At 36.1% G+C, this 19,007-nt stretch overlaps 1 protein-coding gene across 3 annotated transcripts; it reads left to right on the forward strand.

The window, feature by feature from the left end:
- The first annotated feature begins 4,552 nt into the window (after nucleotides 1–4,552).
- LOC113298899 (pleiotropic drug resistance protein 2-like) lies at nucleotides 4,553–17,253 on the forward strand. 3 transcript variants are annotated; one of them, XM_026547766.1, is made up of 21 exons: nucleotides 4,553–4,858; nucleotides 5,151–5,451; nucleotides 5,531–5,651; nucleotides 6,447–6,535; nucleotides 6,666–6,750; nucleotides 7,356–7,646; nucleotides 7,750–7,840; nucleotides 8,657–9,557; nucleotides 9,732–9,892; nucleotides 10,011–10,114; nucleotides 10,226–10,400; nucleotides 10,509–10,625; nucleotides 10,861–11,006; nucleotides 12,045–12,377; nucleotides 12,507–12,797; nucleotides 12,896–12,979; nucleotides 13,755–13,888; nucleotides 13,975–14,202; nucleotides 14,861–15,032; nucleotides 16,084–16,338; nucleotides 16,693–17,056. In XM_026547766.1, the coding sequence occupies exons 2-21, from the start codon at nucleotides 5,192–5,194 to the stop codon at nucleotides 16,963–16,965; spliced, it is 4,311 nt and encodes a 1,436-aa protein (XP_026403551.1). In that variant the 5' UTR covers nucleotides 4,553–4,858; nucleotides 5,151–5,191; the 3' UTR covers nucleotides 16,966–17,056. The 3 variants fall into 3 exon arrangements, with proteins under 3 accessions (XP_026403551.1, XP_026403552.1, XP_026403553.1); XM_026547767.1 differs by having other exon boundaries at nucleotides 4,553–5,451; nucleotides 16,693–17,253; XM_026547768.1 differs by lacking the exons at nucleotides 4,553–4,858; nucleotides 5,151–5,451; nucleotides 5,531–5,651; nucleotides 6,447–6,535; nucleotides 6,666–6,750 and having other exon boundaries at nucleotides 7,593–7,667.
- The last annotated feature ends 1,754 nt before the right edge of the window (nucleotides 17,254–19,007 follow it).

Here is a 19,007-nt window from a genome sequence, read left to right on the forward strand (position 1 = left end):
AAGTTTATAAGTAATAAAAAGTACCTACATAATTAAAGACTTCAAATTTTAAATACATAAGATTGTTAAACTAATGTTTATCAATAAAAAATATTATTACGAGCAATATTTTTGTTTTATGTATTTAATATATTTTTTTGGTGATTCCACTTAAAAACTAACGGCTTTTTCTTGCATCGTATTTAACCATCGTTCTTCTTAAGGTAAAATTGGTGTTTTGTCCTCCCCCACTGTCAAGCATATTGCTATCCTTCAATCGACGAACATCGTGAACATCGATGTTATGTTGCCTTCCTCTTGAATTATGTATTGCTCCAACTTCGAATTGTACTGAACCTACATCAGATCATTTATTCAATGAAAGTAAATGATTGCGTAGGTAGTTTGGTGTGGATTCCTTCAAACACACTCTCATTCCTCTCAGATCCAGATAGTGTATTTTTTTTTGGCTAAGTATCTTTACTACAATCCTCTATAGTGATGGATACTCAGCACCATAAGATTACCACCAGCTTATATAATCACCATGTTGATCCGTAATACGTGCTGATGGTGATAAATATTGACTTTTCATCTTTTACATTTTTCCGCTTTGAAAAAATTGTAAAATTGTAACCAGAAATTAAAATTACGTATTTAATTGTATATGGAGCTCAGACATTAGGTACCTCTAGCATTACTAATTTTATACCTCTAGCTTGCAATTCGCTTATTCTTGCGGGCCACTAACCACTTTCCATATGATTTCAATAAGACAAATTTGGGCCCATAAAATATCATTATTGATGAGATTGGTTGCTGAGTTGATGTAATAGGGATTGAGAAAATGCGTTGTAGCGTGAAGAGGAGAACTTAGGTGATCTTTCCATCGTCCGTTCATCACACCTACAATAGAATCATTTTGATTTGATCCTAAACCCATTTGTATAGTTTCCAGACATATAACAAATGCATGAAACAAATAACCCATGGTGATTTTGTCCCAAGGACGACACGAGTCAACACACAGGTATTGACCATAAATTAAGCCTGTTTGGATACAAAAGTAGAAGTCAGAAGTGCTTATGGACTTCTCAGAAGCTAAAAAGTAGATAAGTTAGTTTGGCGATTGCATGACTTTTAAGCAAAAAAGTCATTGAGTAAGTTTGGCAACATAACCAAAGAAGAAGACAATTTTTTTTATCATATTGTTATTTATGTTTGTTCTTGTTCCTCCATATATAAACGAACTACACTTCTTTTTTCTTATGGTACTTGTAGTCATTGATGGTTGGTAGGTGAATCCTTGAACAACAGTGTATAACCCATAAATAACAGCAATATTACACTAATCTTTAAAAAAGAAAATTTTTATAACCCATAAATACCAGGCATAATCCTTTTGCAAGTGTACTAGTATGGAATGGTTTAAAATTACGAAAGTTAATACACATTTTTCATAATGGAAGACGTTAATACATAGACATGCCTAGGCGAATCCCATCTCGGTAAGAATCCATGTCACATCGTCTTCTTTGAGCCTCACTAACAGATAAATCGGCGTAAGTCCCAGTTTCACAAATATCACTTGGTCCTTCACCTTCGATAATCATATCGTCAATTCCATATTTGATGAATAAACCGTCTGTAATAGCGTGTTTCCTAATAAAATTATGTATCGCACATGAAGCTAAACGATATTCCTTTGCTTACGCAAGCTGTAAGACGACATCATCTTCAAAATAGGAAAGCGAGCTTTGAGTACACCAAAATACCGTTCAATCATATTACAGAACGACGAGTATGCATGATTAAATTTTTCCCTTGCGCTAAAAGGTACTCTGGTTCCTTGATAATCATTGAGATGGTACCGCTCTCCTCTATATGGAGCACTTTTACTGCCCTAGCATATGTAGCCCTTCCAATATGTGTTGACATCGAATCCAGAAGTTATATGCATTCAGAGATTGAGTATTTAGTTTTATCGTCTAATTTAGCTTTAGCATTTTCAGCTAATATCTTCAGTGATTCTCCAATTTCATTTGCCTTGTTTTCCTTCCTAGGGTGTTTATTGCTCCCACTTGGTGTACACGAGCGATGATGAAAACGGTCATCCACATTGTCTTCCATCATATCAGCTATACCACCACTGTTACCGGAAACAAGTGTACTTCTATTGCTGCCACTTGGGTTACGGGAGGGGACACGAGATTGGTTATCCATATATCCATCATTAACATCACCCACGACACTATTGTTACTAGAAGTCTGTGTACTACCATGTAATGGTGGTATAGAACTAGCTTGGGGAACATCTTGTTCGAACATATTTGTCTCATCTTCGCCATCAGAAGAATCAAAACCACCATCTTGCATTTGTCTAAGTTTTCCCGTTGCCATTATGTCACCGTATATCTTCTCTAACTTCGAATATTCGGGACAACTATTATCACGAAACACCTTATCTCGTGGAAATTTCTGTGAGTTAGTAGACAATTAATAATTTAATGAAAATTATTTTTGCTAGATTGCTAAAATTAAGATGCATAATGTATAACAATAGAATCCCACGTTCATATGGTCATCCCACCATTCATTTGAGGCATCTACCGGGCCCAAAATAGGATCCTATCCTAGTCCAATATTATCGTCCACAAGTTTCTTATGATCTTTGTACCGTTCCTTCAACCTAGTAAATTTGTTTTTAAATGCCTTCAAACTATGTTTCAGCCTGAACCTCATATAATACTGCTTCCTAATATCACTCCAATCATGTTTTGAGAATCCTCCCAATTGCCTATCTTCACCACTTCCTTGAACCTTAACTATTATCAAGTCTATAACATATGATTCATGAACAATAGACCAACTGGCAGGAACCTCTTTAGCTTCTTCAAACGAAGGCTTTGGCTTGAACTTGAAGCCATAATTAATCTAACAAGAAATAAAGAACAACATCATAAATATTTCCTAATTAAGCTTAAAACATGTAAACCTCATCTTTTGTTAGTTTTAACATCTAAGTCCCTAATGCAACCAAAAATCAGAAAACAATATGTAGAGACAGGGATTTTAAGGGGGGTTTGGATCTTAACATAATTTAATTTCTACCTTTGTGGATCTAAATCCATCACTATCAGTAAAGAAAAATTAGCAAAACAAAAATAAATAAATAAGAAAAGAAAAGAAACATACATAACAACGATTAAAGATGTATACAATTAGATCTACATCAACTATGCTTATATAAGATAGGATTAACGAGATGATTTTTTTTTTGAAAGATATAAATAATAAAACAGTGGCGGAGGCAGAAATATTTGGCTGGGGCGACAACTTTATACATGGTGAATAATGATACCGTTGCACTAAATTGCGGCCGAAGGCCACAAATTTTTTTTAGACGTTTTCTCCACAAATTGTAAACTTGTAGGATCAATATTACTGTTAATGAAAATTATTAGTTTCGGAAACTCCTAAACTAACTGATCGGATCGATTAACTAAATATTTTCCCTTAATTTAAGCATATAATTAAGTGACAAATTGTGATTGTATAAGATATATAGATAAACAATTGGATTTGTTTAAGATAACTAGTCGATTTTCCCATTTTTTTCTCATAAGTAGTCATCAATTTTACTAATATAACCTAATGGTGGATTTGTTTGCATAATTCACCATTTCCAGGAATTTATAATCCCATGGGATTACAAATTCTAGGATCATATAAATTTCTTGTGTGTTTGGTAACTCAGTTAAAGTTCCTAGGATTTATAGAGTTTTCTTGTTTTAAAGTCTTTGTACCGTTTGGCATTACCCTCAAATCTTAAAATTGCATATATATGGGGATTTAGAGTTAAAAAAATGTGGGTCCATAAATCCCTTGGCAAGTTTCCCAACAAATCTTAGTGGGGAGGGGTCGGACTCCATACGGAAGATTTGTTGGAAAACTGATTCCCGAAGGAAACGTGATTCCAAGGATTTGGACAACAAAACGTACAAAGGGAAACGTAATTTCACCAAATCCCCTGGACCAATAAATTCCACCTTTAAAATTCTACATCCAAACCCACCATAAACTTTTTTTATCTACCAAAAATTAGGGAGGGAAAATATCTCAAACAACCAAATTATAACTACTAATTTTTGGTTTACCAGAAACTAGGGAGGACAACTGTCTAGTAAATTTGCCACCACGACGGGTCTAAGGTTTGGTCACGGCCGTTATAAACATGTTTGGTGAGTAAATCTTGTTTACTAGACAGTTGCGAGGTGTGAATTTGGTAACTGTCGAAACATGCCCCTACTCACCTCGCAACTGTCCAAACATGTTATAACGGCCGTGACCAAATCTTAGACCCGTCGTGGTGTCAAATTTTGGGGGCATCTAACATTTTCAGAAATAATTAGGCAAAAAACGAAAATGTTGTTGACCTTAAATTTCGTACAAAAACTTTGTTAACGAGGTTCATAAACTAGAGAATCATCAAGATCAAGTGGTCTAATAATTCTCATGTTCCCTCTCACTACGGACGAGATGGGGGTTTGAACCCTTATATCGCTCTCTCATGTTCCGTCTCACCGAGGAGGTCGGAGCTCGTACCCTTGTAGTAGCCAAAACATCCTAATTCTTGAATGAGAGGATCTAGGAGTAGTCTACGGACCACTATCCTATGCTATGCTATAAAACAAAAATGAGGCTAAACCCTTATTAGCAAAAAGAAAATAACCACCGTACAATGCATTACCAGCTCTTTAAATTTAAACTGGTTCTCTGAAATTTTTCTTTTCCTCCCATTATTATGCTTTCCACTAACTCCGTCTCATAGAAAATAAACCATTGGGCGAATTGTAATTGGAGTGATTCCCTTAAAAAGGTCAGTCTTTTTTACCCTGAAACCCATCTCATTTGTTTTGATAAAGAAATCATGAACCAGTTTACTACTAGTTTTAGAGTGAGAAAGAAATGGAAGTTAACTAGGGTTTTGATGACCCATACCAGTATTTATTACTACTCAACAATTGGAATATGTACTGTTGAGTATTTATTTCGAACCCAATTGATTGGGGAAGATGTAATGGCTGAAATGAAACATAAAGAAAGATTGTAGTATTATGACATCACATTGTAACAACTTTTGCTCCTATCTCAACTACTACTACCATTAGTCCTATATAAAGGGAGTAATGGTATTCGTAGTAGATCAAGTATGAGCCAAATGGAGTGTGATGCTGATGAGATTGAGAAGAAGCTGAAATGGTCTCAACTAGAGACACTCCCAACCCATGACAGATTAAGAACTGGCTTACTAAAAAGAGTGGGGAAAGATGGTGAAGAAATTGGTTATGAAATGGTTGATGTGACAAAATTAAGTCAAGAGGATAAGAAGCTACTCATGACAAGCATTGTTAAGGCTGTTGATAAAGACAATGATAGTTTTCTTCGCAGATGTAGACACCGCTTAGACAGGTAAAATGACTTGATTGGTTTTGTTTGGCTTGTGTAAATTTTTCTTGTTGTATGTTACTTATGAGTTTGTTGTGATTAGGGTTGGAATTGAGATTCCTAAAGTTGAAGTGAGGTTTGAGCATTTATCAGTACAAGGAGATACTTATGTTGGAAGCAGGGCACTTCCTACTCTACCAAATTCCATCTTGAATGCATTAGAGGTGAGTAAATCTTGTTTGGTGTCTCGCTCAGAATTTTAAAATTCTGTGTGAAAAAAGTGAAGCAAAATTAGGACCCAATTAGGATTTATATGTAAGAAAATGAGGTTTATGTATATGCTATTATTTAAAGTAAGTCACATTTCACCGTATGTTCGGGTAACATTTTTTCACTAAAATTCTACTATGTCCTACTTTTGTTGTATGTTACTGCTTCAATTACATATTTTTGACACTTCCACTAGGTACATTTAGAGATAAATGATTTAACAGACGTTTTGATTTTCAATAAGATGCTCTACTGAGAATGTAAATCAACAGGAATTGTTCGATTAATTTTTTTAGAGGCCATACCTAACCCCACATCAAAGATGTGCAAGGCACATGCGCAAAATCTTTGTTCCTGCAGTTATAATTTGGTAGCTTAAAAAGGAAGATGCTTCATTATGGTGTAGCTGAGTATGCCAAGTAGTGTGGATGTCACTGTGTAGTAACCCAGTAAAGGTATCATCTTGAATGTTCTCATTAAATTGACAACATATCAAGCAGGAAACTGAGGGAGTTACTTATCTGGGAGAGAATGTGGGATTGGAAAGAAAAGTAGTGCTTAAGATCGAATGTTGGAAGTCGGAACAAATAAACATATTACTGTTTCCCATGGATTTAGTACTTTTTATGCTAACTTTGTAAACTGATGTTAATATGAAATCTTGGAAAAAAAAACCGTACTGCCCATTGAACAATAATCATTTGCTCTCCAATTATATTTTTTTGCTTATTTTTTCTTTTTAATGACAGGCAATTCTTGGATTTGTTCGACTATCTAAATCTAAGAAACAAGTTAACAAGATACTCTTTGACTTGAGCGGAATATTGAGACCATCTAAGTATGTTAATTTGTCGATTTTGCGGTTTTAGTATATCCTTGTAAATGAATGACTGTCAAAGTAAATTCAATCTTCATGCAAACTCTGATGGTTCTTCTGTTCATCTGGCTTTACTATTTTGTATTTTCAGGATTACATTGCTACTTGGGCCCCCAGGTTCTGGAAAAACAACACTTTGGAAAGCGCTTTCAGGGATGCTCGATAAGGAGCTCAAGGTAGGGGCCTCAATAGATTTTCAATTTGATTCAGCACTGTCGTTGTGACCATCACTTAGCTAGGGGCCTCCATATATGATCTGTTGGCCTGTGGGCACATGAGAATGATCCTAAGTTCTTTTTTGTTAGGATGATATGTTTTCACCAACATATCATCCTCACAGAAAATTATAATGTTCCGTAAACTATTACCCTACAAACACCTTTAGTAGCTTCACCTTCTGAACAAGTACCGTCAGCACTCCAAAAAAATTGAGAAGGGAACTTATGTGACTACTTTATCAACTTGATTTTCTGTTTGTCTTTTATGAAGAACCCGCAATTGAAAAACTAGTTACATGTCTTGAACTTAATCTTTCTCTGTTGTAGAAGGTGGTTTCCATTTCAGTACATTACATGAATTCTTTTTACATAATTTTTGCACATTTAAATTGTATTTTTATTTTTATTTTGAAAAAGTCCAAAACTGCTGTTTTTTAGAACTGAAAACTATTTAATTAGTGTTTCTATGGTTTGACTTTGTAAATATCATGACAGACAGGAAACATGTTTATTTAGTATGTTCAAGGTCTTCCTTATGAAACTGTGCATGGCATGACTAACAGGTTACTGGGAAAGTCACCTACTGTGGCCACGAGTTATCAGAAATCATTCCACAAAGAACATCTGCTTACATCAGCCATCATGATCTTCACAGCAGTGAGATGACTGTCCGAGAAACATTGGATTTCTCTGGACGTTGCATGGGGGTTGGGAGCAGATTTGATGTGCTGTTGGAGTTGTCGAGACGAGAAAAGGAGGCAGGAGTTATACCAGATTTTGATATCGATGCGTTCATGAAAGCCACGGGGGTAGCAGGCAAGAGAACCAGTTTACTTACAGATTATATTCTCAAGGTTTTTGTTGCTTCCATCTAAGTATTCCCTCATTTCAGTTAACTAGTTCAGCATTCTTGATAATAACCAAATACAATTATTAACCTCTCTCAAATGTATATAGATGCTTGGATTGGATGTTTGTGAAAATATAAAGGTGGGTAACGAGATGATACGAGGAATTTCTGGCGGAGAAAAGAAGCGTCTTACTACTGGTATGTGGTTCAGTCGTCAAATATCTACTACTATGAAAAATTCTACAAATGCTGTGATTGTTCTCACATATGCATTGTCATTATTGACATTCAAAAGTTCAAGAAATCTTCACTTCACTGTAATTAGAAGTATCGTCCAATATCAGTATTTGCATAGGCCGTTCTTTCTTTTTTGGACAAATAAGTGTCATCCTAGTATTAGCAGACCCTGCTTTTATGAACCCCACATGCGCACCAGCTAATAGGTTCCACATGCAAATTGTCCAAGAGTTGTCTTTTGACGAGGATGCATCTTCTCACTATGTTGGTCATGCTAGTAATAACCACCCAACGACTTTACCACCCTAATAGAGAGGCATCTACTCTGTGAAGTCCTTATGATTATCATGAAGAAATGTGAACGATGTTTGGAGACTTTGGTACTTCTTTTGAGACGAAGAGTATATTGTCACTTCTAAAAGTTATCCCATTGTAAATATTTAATCCTTTCCGCTAGCTGATCTGAAATTAGCTTCATATTTATTTATATGCATATCTTTGTTTTGTTGAGTTCTCATATGACAATTTATATAATATAGTTTTTTAGTTTTTACTCAGAAATGGTGATCTTCATGGTGGGAAGAAATAATCTCGTGGATGATGTTTATAGGGCCTCATAAGGAAGTGGTGCAATACCCTTGCAACCCCAATTGATGAACTAGAAAGTAGAAAATGCTTATTATAATGCTTGTTTAATTGTTAACCATGTGCCTGACTTTATGTATGTATTAACCACTGCTTGATAGCCATAATAGTAACTAGTTGTACCAACTGCAGGAGAGATGTTGGTCGGACCAACAAAAGTATTCTTCATGGATGAAATATCAACTGGACTTGACAGTTCGACCACTTTCCAAGTTGCTAAATATCTCAAACAAATGGTTCATATATTTGATGTAACCATGATGATCTCTCTTCTGCAGCCTGCACCTGAAACATTTGAGCTTTTTGATGACATTATTCTACTTTCGGAAGGTCAAATTATCTATCACGGTCCACGAGATAAAATCCTCAAATTCTTTGAACACATGGGTTTCAAATGCCCGGAAAGGAAAGGAGTTGCAGATTTCCTACAAGAGGTAACATCCAGTAAGGATCAAGAACAATACTGGTTTAGCAAGAATCAACCTTACAGATATGTCTTGGTGGATCAGTTTGTGGAATCCTTCCACTCTTATCAACTTGGTCGGCAGCTTTCTGAAGATCTCACCGTTCCTTATGATAAAAGAAAAGTTCATCCTGCTGCTTTAGTGACAGAGAAGTATGGTTTATCCAAATGGGAACTCTTTAAGGCATGTTTTTCAAGGGAGGTGCTGCTGATGAAACGAAACTCTTTCATCTATGTCTTCAAGATCACCCAGATAACAGTTATGTCGCTGCTTTGCCTGACAGTCTTCATAAAAAAGGAAATGAAGCATGGACACATTGAGGATGGGGGAAGATTTTACGGTGCATTGTTGTTTGGTTTGATTAATGTAATGTTCAACGGGATGGCCGAGTTGGCGATGATTGCTTTAAGGCTCCCCGTGTTCTTTAAACAGAGAGATATGCTGTTATACCCAGGGTGGGCTGTTGGGTTGCCACTCTGGCTCCTTGGGATTCCCCAATCAGTTGTGGAATCAGGGATCTGGGTAGTTCTTTCATACTTCTCTATCGGGTTTGCTCCTGATGCAGTCAGGTATTACATTTATCTGGTTTCATTTTGGTAACATATTCTCTGAATTATGTAAGTTTTCTCAATACTCCTAGCTAGAACAATCCAAATTCCTATATCTTCGGCTTTGGTGATTCATGCAACAGTTGGATCTGAACATGCCATTTAAAAGTTCCAGTTTTTGTGATTTCTGTGCAGGTGTTTCCGTCAGTTTTTGGCCTATTTCTGTGTACATCAAATGTCCATGTCCCTTTTTCGGTTAATTTCAATAGCTGGAAGAACAGAGGTCATTGCAAACATGTTAGCTACATTTGTTATGACAACTTTATTTGTGCTTGGAGGATTTATCATTTCCAAAGGTTAGCTGTTGAAATTATACAGTTCAAATTTCCAGAAATGGTTTCCATGCTAACATATTGAGAAGAAAATTGGGTTCTTCCACGTAATTCTCAAAAGATAATCCTTTTCTCCCAATAGATGACCTCGGGCCGTGGATGAAGTGGAGCTACTTTGTCTCTCCTTTAATGTATGGGCAGAATGCCGTAGCAATTAATGAATTTCTTGATAAAAGATGGAGCACTGTAAGCTAAACATAAATTTCACTAACTAATAGTCTTTCATGTTTAAGTGTCCGTTTATATTATTTAAGTTCACATCAGCTCAAAATGTCTAAACTTTGCTCTTTATTTCAGCCCATAATTGACCCAACTCAGCCAAACAATCCTCAAATAACAGTAGGAAAGTTCCTCCTGAGGTCTAAAGGGATGTTCACAGAAGAGTATTGGTATTGGATATGTATTGCAGCACTACTCGGATTTTCCCTTCTATTCAATGTTTGTTTTATCACAGCATTGGCGTATTTGAATCGTATGTAAAGACATTATTTTCATTTCTTTGTTTGTTTTAGCTAGACTTGCTTTTCCCATGGAAACATCATCAGTTTTGAAATCCTCCTGGAAATTATATCTTTTGCAGCTTGGGGTGACTCAAAATCTTCCATGAAGGACGAGCACACTACTGCTGAAAGGGGTAACAAGCTTAATTCTTCACCACATGAAGCTGAATGTAGACCAAATGACCCCATATTTGAAGGTTTGTGGTCTTATCAACTTTCTTCCTTTCACATTTCACCTTAGTCTGATCCCACTATTTCTGATGACTAATAGAATTCTGCCAAAGGTACAATTTGAATTCAGTTGTTGGCTTGTCAGAGGCAGAGAGTCCCACATTTAAAATTGTGACGGAGCAAAATAACAATCTGTGATAAACATTCAAAATACTGTTTACCATTTTGTGAAGTAATGGAAATATAATTGTATGGTTGTAGGTATCGAGATTGGGGTGAGGAAAGATGCCCAGAGGGGATGCTCAAGCGGTGTTGTGGACCACACACCTATAAAGGGAATGGTTTTACCTTTCAAACCTCTTTCATTGGTGTTCAACCATGTGAATTACTCTGTTGATATGCCAGCAGTAAGTCATTAAGAAGTATCACTGTTGTGTTTTTCTTTTAAAGATAATTCGATTCTAAAAGTTTTCATGGCAGACAAGGTACAGAAAAGAGGCATATCCATTTCTTCCCCACAAACTGACCAATGACCACCAAAGAAATCTCATGTTCATTAATCTGAACTTCTGTGTGACCATAAACACGAAAATACTGTTGGTAGTGGCTCATGTTTTACCCAAAAAGAAGGTTCCCTAACCGTCATTTCAGTCATGTAATAGAAAGCAGGCTTTTGTCAACTCATCACATTTATCTTTCCAGATCCTTGATTACCTAGGCATTTGACTCACACGGTTGCCATTTTTCTCATCCGAACCATTGCCTTGAGCAATGTATTGTAACTCCAAGCTTTTTGAGAAAGTGTCTACATTTTTTCTTCGTGTTCAGATATTAAACCGCATTGTTACTTGAAAGTTTCTCACTCATTAGCTAGTTTAGTGTCACCAATCAAATGTTCTTTTGTGTTATTTGGTTAGATATGGAGTATACTGTTTCACTGTTGCTACTTTCACAAATAGCTTTGATTCTTTGAAATACCTAGGTAGCAGTAAGATAGGCATTTGGGGTATATGCTTAACAGTTAAATATTAATTATTATTTTTTTACTACTGTGTATGCTAGTTAATCTGGTTGAAACTTTGCATCCATCAATTAGGTTTTAGTTTCAAATTTCCAACATGATTACAAGTTCTTAATGTTATTGTGGTCCAATTCAATATTTTAGGCGGCCACAATGATACCCATACCATTGACTGACTATTTTTGTAGAATTTTCGAGTTGCCTGGCCTGCTAAACTTGCAGAAACATTCAGTTAGAATGAGGTTCTCACAACTTTCCTGTAAGATTAATTATAGGCATGTGTATTTTTATAAGGAGGATGTTGCATCATTTCCTTGGTGTATAAGCCTCTTCAGGATTTTCTGATTGGATACTGTCTCTGCTGCTTTTAGTTGTGGAATTCAATGCTAGAAATCTTGGAGTAAACACTTTGCTTTTACATTAGGAAATAAGGAGCCAAGGAATCAAAGAAAGCCGCCTCCAATTGCTTCGAGATGTCAGTGGTGCTTTTAGACCAGGCGTTCTGACAGCATTAGTTGGAATAAGTGGTGCTGGAAAGACTACCTTGATGGATGTTTTAGCAGGAAGGAAAACTGGAGGCTACATCGAAGGGAACATCAATGTTTCTGGCTACCCAAAGAACCAAACTACATTTGCTAGGGTTATCGGCTATTGTGAACAAAATGATATCCATTCACCACGTGTCACTGTGTACGAGTCTCTCTTGTACTCAGCCTGGTTACGTCTTCCTCGTGATGTATATAATGAAGCACGAAAGGTACGCCACTTGTTGGAATCAAGTTCTCGTTTACCAGCTCTTTCCTGTTAACTGACCTTATTGTGGCATGAGTATAGACTGCATCAGTTAGATGGTTTCTTTGATTGTAAAAATTTCCTTTTCGACCAGATGTTTGTGGAGGAAGTAATGGACTTGGTTGAGCTTAAGTCCTTAAGGAATGCTCTAGTCGGACTTCCAGGAGTTGATGGTCTTTCAACTGAACAAAGAAAGCGGCTTACAATAGCTGTAGAATTAGTTTCTAATCCGTCCATTATCTTCATGGACGAGCCTACATCAGGTCTTGATGCTAGAGCTGCAGCTATTGTTATGCGAACAGTGAGAAATACAGTAGATACAGGAAGAACTGTTGTCTGCACGATCCACCAGCCAAGCATAGATATTTTTGAAGCATTTGATGAGGCAGGGATGTTTGATTTTCGATTTTGTTTATTTCAAGTTGCCTGTGATTGTTTGTTATGCTTTTGAGTTGCTTCTAACATGCTACCTTAAGCGTGCAGCTATTGTTGATGAAGAGAGGAGGTCAAGTAATTTACAGTGGACCTATTGGTCATCATTCTGACGAGCTTATACAGTATTTTGAAGTGAGTATTTACATTTGGCTTCCACTGATTAATTTCTTCATCACGCAAACCTTCCTGGTGTGGTTTATATTTTAGTTCAAAAATCTTATGAATTGCTTTTGTTTTCTGCAAAATAAACCCTCTCAGGGGTTGAAGCTTCTTTTTGTTTCTTATTCTTAGCACAAATGAACAAGACCTGCATAGGCTGTACATATAACATATTTTTATAATTTCAACCTCCACAAGTTCTTAGTAAGAATCCTGCTACTGGACTAGCAAATCATTTAGCGGGTGTTTGGATACCGAAACATTCAGGCCTGAGTACTCAGTATGTAACTTGGTTTCGACAATGGACAGTGTACAGCAGATTGTAGCCAACTATAATGTTGTCTGCAATTTGGAAGGGATATCTGGAAAGTGGAAAGTGGTTTCATTTCCTGAAATGGAGAATTCCATTTTTATTTCATTTTTTATCGATAAAGAATTTGGTGCTAAAAATCCATTTAAATCAGCTCGTTTCTGGGTATTCAACAATTCTATTCTGCAGACACTTTTATTTCTTTTTCCCCACAGGTTAAGTTATGCCCCCCTTCGCTTCATTATATTTTTCTCTATCATTCTTTACTAGATTCTCCTCAACTTGTGATGAGAAGAGGATATAGAGGAAGAAACAATGGACCACAAAGATTCCGAGAGCCTATTTTAAGGATAATTTTTTGTGAGAACAGACAACTCGTCCTAGTCTAGCTAAGTCGACTTATGAGTTGTTCAAAATAATATTTCCTCTTTTATACAGGCTATTCCTGAGGTTCCCAAGATAAGAGAAGGTTACAATCCTGCTACATGGGTGCTCGAGGTTACTGGCTATTCAGTTGAGGTTGAATTGGATATAGATTTTGCAGAAGCTTATGCTCGTTCTGGCCTGTATCAGTATGTGCAATATCAAATACTAAATCCGTCTTCTAAAAATTATGTTATTTTTATCTAATGCTGTTGTTTTTCTCTATGACTTATAGGAAGAATCAGGACCTTATTGAAGAACTAAGCACTCGATCACCAGGTTCCCAAGATATCTACTTTCCTTCCAAATATTCACAGAGCTTTACAGTTCAATTTATCGCTTGTTTTTGGAAACAACACTGGTCATACTGGAGGAACTCGCAGTACAATGGAATCAGATTCATTGTGACAATATTGACTGGTCTTATGTTTGGTGTTATCTTTTGGAACAAAGGCGAGCAGACGTAATTCCTGATCCCATTTCTCTTAATCTTTAAACTTTAACACATTGGTGCTTCACATTCTAAACTTTTCTTTTATATATAACCATAAATAATAGTTAAGAATCTTAATGGCCGTAATAATCACTAACATAAATTAAATCATCACTTACTGTGATGTTTGGTTGAGGCCAACTGAATTGTGGATGGATATACAGGAGAAAACAGTAGCGAAAAATGAACTTTGTATTAGATACTTGTGTACTTCTAGAGGTGTCTTAAGTGTATCCAATTTTTCTGCAACAACCAACGGTGTGGAGCTGAGAGATAGCAATCATCTCCTTGAACATGGGGCATAAACTGAATCTTCTAACAGACAATTCCCCTAAAGGTGGTGTGTGTTAGGAGTTGCTTGAAATCCCTCAGCTTCATGTTTTAAATTGCTTTGGCAAAATCGAACTCAAAGCTCAACTTCGGTTAATGTTAGGAAATTCTGTGTTTAAATTTTTCATAGTATATGGTGTCTAGTTTTGCATTGATAAGAACGGTATTTAACTGGATTTGTGAGATTGTCTGTGTACGTTTTTCAACTGTAAATTTGACCTGTTATCTTTATTTTAAGGGGTTGAAGTTGGTATATTTATCTGAAGCTGTTTCTATATGTCCGATTCTCTAAAAACAGAAGCACACAGCAAGATATACAGAGACTGATGGGAGCTATGTATTCTGCTATACTTTTCCTTGGAGCCACCAATGCTATTGCAGTGCAACCTATCGTGGCAATCGAGAGAACAGTTTTCTATCGTGAAAGAGCAGTTAAAATGTACTCAGAATTACCATATGCATTTGCTCAGGTAAGAGTTACTTAATGACCGTCTTTGATAGTCGAGAATCTCGAGATGATACTTCTGCAGTAGACTAGGTTATTTGAAAATTATGTACTCATGTCATCCAAGAGTTCTTAAAAAAAAAAACCACAAGCGACACGTACCTGTTCATCCCTGAAGTGTCCAAAGTCGAACCATAACTGAGTAGTAGTGGTACTTCAGTTGGTCCAACTTCTTCGCGTATCGGGTTGTTCTTGTGGGTGACGGAACTTTGGGTTGTTATGTGTATATTTCCATGCACCATTTGGAGAAAGTAACATTGATTTTTCCCATAAAGCTTAAAACCTTTTGTCTGAAAGTCCTTTAGCAGATAAAAGTGAACTGGAACTTCCCTATTATTGTGCATAACACTAGCTGGCTGTGTATCCACCTGATTATTGGCAAGAATGCCAAGAACAAGGGGGGAAAAAATCTAATAGAGGTTGAAAGAATATATTTACCTTTCACCTAAGGTCCCTGTTAACTGGTAAACACACTGTTGATCCAACATCCATCATTTACTCCTAAGCAATATATTGTGCAAGTCTCTCTTACTGTTTTCCTGTTGTAGTATCAAATAACGGTCTCGAGAAGAAAAATCTTAGTTAACTTTTTTAGGCTATCAGTTGTATTTAGGTGATGAATTAATATTCATCACCTAAATACAACTGATATCGTAGTAAGCAATCAAACAAAGTGCATCAGGTCTATGAAGTTTGCATTCTTTAATAGTCCAAGCTAATTCTTTTTATTTCTGTTAGATACATCATACATGTTCTATTATTTATGTTGTTAGAGAGCTTCTTGGTCAAAATCATCTTTTATAACACTCATGTGACGTGTTGTGCTTTCTAGTGACCACTGAAGCTTGTTGAGGAGACCCCTTCCAAAACTACATATAATAGCCTATCAAAATAATATTGGGTATTTGCCCCAAGATGTCGATAGCGAGTGAAATAGATAAGCCTCTTCTTTCGGTACTTGAGATTTTTTGAAAATATCTCTTATAGCTCAGACCTAATAAATTTCTACCTTGTAGGTGGCAATTGAGACAGTTTACTTGGCCATTCAAACCCTTGTTTACTCTATTCTATTCTACTCTATGATGGGATTCCATTGGCAAGTGGGCAAGTTCTTGTGGTTCTACTACTTTATGTTCACGTCCTTTCTCTACATTGTAATGTTTGGAATGATGATGGTAGCACTGACTCCATTACCACAATTGGCTACCATTTGTACGGCCACTTTTCTGACCATTTGGAATTTGTTTGGAGGCTTCCTCATCCCAAGAATGGTACGTAGTTTAAATCCTAATAGTTTCTATTTCTTCCCTGCAAGACTTATTTTAATACTTCCATGAGGCATGGAAAACAACCTACTTCACTAGGAAAGGGAAAAAACACCTTTTTCTTCTTCTTGCTCTGAATCCATCTTATGTTTTAAGTCAACGAGGACTACTGGGAGTAATGCCACCCAAATATCTCGGGTATGAAGCCTAGCTGATTCGTACCTGACATCAAGGGTTGCTGTTGCACCCTATTAATACTTGCTGTATGTTCATATGGCCATTGTTAAAATACTGTCGTGCAAGTACATTTTGCGTTGCACTTTGCAACAGAAGTCTAATAATTTCCATCCATTATCGCAGCAACTGCCAATATGGTGCAGGTGGTACTATTGGGCTAATCCTTTTGCATGGACACTTTACGGCGTAGTAACGTGCCTAGTGGGTGACAAAAATACTCCAGTCCAGATAACTGGGCAGGCAAATGAAATGATGCTGAAGAGATTCTTGAAGGAGTTCCTAGGCTTTGAACATGAATTTCTTGGATACGTTGCACTGGCGCACCTTGGATTTGTTCTGCTGTTCTTTTTCATCTTTGCATATGGTATCAAATTTCTGAACTTCCAAAAACGGTAACTGATAGTTTTTCTGTTTAAAAGGATATAATTTGAGTGCACAATATGCTTGAATTATAAGTTCGTGCTTGAATAAAATCTAAACTTTGCTTCATGAAAAAAGTGTCCAAATGTGCTCCCCATATTTCCCAATTTTTTTTTGCGGACGAAGCTTTATTTATCCTGGCTAGTTTAGAGCTTGCACGGCTTATTACTAGAAGACAAAAGAAGACATTTGGAAGTAAAATGGAAAATTCCTTGGCCAATTTTTTTTTTAATGGTCAATTTATTCCTGATTAATTAATGTCAATTGGGGTGATTAATGATGTTTAATCTTGTTAATTTAAATTAATCAATGTTAATTCATCATTAAAACATGAATTTTCTTTTGATTTGTGTTAGAAGTATAAGTCTTTATTCACTTCAGTAACTATGTCTTTTATCTTTTACCTTAGTAAAAGGTGTATTAGGAGTGTTAGCTTTATATTTATCTTTGAGTCAATAGGGTTAGGTCTTATCTCTTACTTGAGTGGTTCATATATAAGTAGAACAACATGTTTTGTTTCCGGATACCATCAATAATACCATGGTTTTACCTTCACTACAAATTTTGTCATGGCATCAAGAGCCAGGGAGAAACCCTAGCCGTTTCTCCAATCCTGCAACCTACCGAAACCTCCTCAAATTAAATTCTAAATCATCTCTACCGTTTATTGTCAAATCTACATTATACCTAATTTCTTCGATTATGTGTTAGATTCATCCAATCCTACCTACCATGTCTCATGTTTTTCAATTTGAAAACCCAAATCACAGTTCAATTTGACAATTAAACCTGCTCAATAACGAATTTTCAACAACAACATCGATTAAAATCACTTGTATTCAACCATTTCTGATGAAAGAAAGCCCTCTTCTAATCCTAAACCTCTTAACACCCTTGAATACCAAAAGTTCAGATCTGTAACTTCTTTGAAAGTAACTTCAAAATCAGATTTGTACACCCTTTTTCTCCACACTTCGTTTTATCTATTTTACATCATTTTTCTGATATCAAATTTTCGGTATCAAATACTTTGTTCTACACAAGCGATGGTGGGTTTTTCATTCCACTAATAGGTGGCTGGTATGAAATTTCTTTGTCTTTGCTGATTATTTTTTCTTCCAGTTGCTTTTATGATAGCGAAAATTGGAGCATTTACTTCCGGTGCAATTTCGTAAAATGAATTATACGGATCATTTTTTATTTTTATTTTCTTCAATGAAGAATGGTTATGTGGTGCGATTCATAATTTGTTTTCAACTGGTGTGATGACATTTTTGAAGCTCCGACAACAAATACAGGTAGTTGCAGCCTCAAACACTACTTTTGTTCAAACTTTACTATGACTTCTTCTACCATGCATTTTCAAGTTTGAGGAGGAGTACCGTAAGTTTCTTTTACTTGTTCTTCCGCTGCTTCACTGAATATAAGGGCTTCTACTGGTTGCTCAAGATAATTTGTTCATGTTAACACTTATCAAAATCAGTAAATACATGTTAGGTGGTTACATACCTTTTCAAACCTGATCTATGATCACTTGGAACCAATTCTAGACATTTTATCTGTTAACCAACACAGAATCCACATTTTATCTGTTACCCAACACAGAACACTACCTTTTATCTGTTAACCAACACAGATTCCACATTTTATCAGTTAACCAACACTGAACATTACCTTTTATCTGTTAACCAACACATATTCCACATTTTATCAGTTAACCACACTGAACACCACTACACTTTATCTATTAACCAACACTGAATACCATCAAATTTTATCTGTTAACCAACACAGAATACCACCATTTGTAGAGAACTGAAGAGACATACCAACTTTGGTACTGAATTGAAGTGAAGAGAAATTGTCTTTTCTTTCCTGTTTACAAATTGATCCCTTTGTATGGGAATTGGGCATCAATTTGAGGGGGAGTATTAGGAAGACCAACAACTTTCAACATTCATATTCTATGTCCAATGCTTGTTCTCATATCAACTTTGGTATTGAATTGCATTTCACTT

This window comes from Papaver somniferum, chromosome 7 (genome assembly GCF_003573695.1).
Source record: "Papaver somniferum cultivar HN1 chromosome 7, ASM357369v1, whole genome shotgun sequence".
Taxonomy (NCBI): domain Eukaryota; kingdom Viridiplantae; phylum Streptophyta; class Magnoliopsida; order Ranunculales; family Papaveraceae; genus Papaver; species Papaver somniferum.

Bases quoted from the DNA above. Each gene is read 5' to 3' on its own strand.
- LOC113298899 (XM_026547767.1), top strand. From the start codon at position 5,192: ATGAGCCAAATGGAGTGTGATGCTGATGAGATTGAGAAGAAGCTGAAA. The intron at 5,652-6,446 runs GTGAGTAAATCT...TTTTAATGACAG, and splicing joins CCATCTTGAATGCATTAGAG to GCAATTCTTGGATTTGTTCG. The intron at 16,339-16,692 runs GTACGTAGTTTA...CCATTATCGCAG, and splicing joins GCTTCCTCATCCCAAGAATG to CAACTGCCAATATGGTGCAG.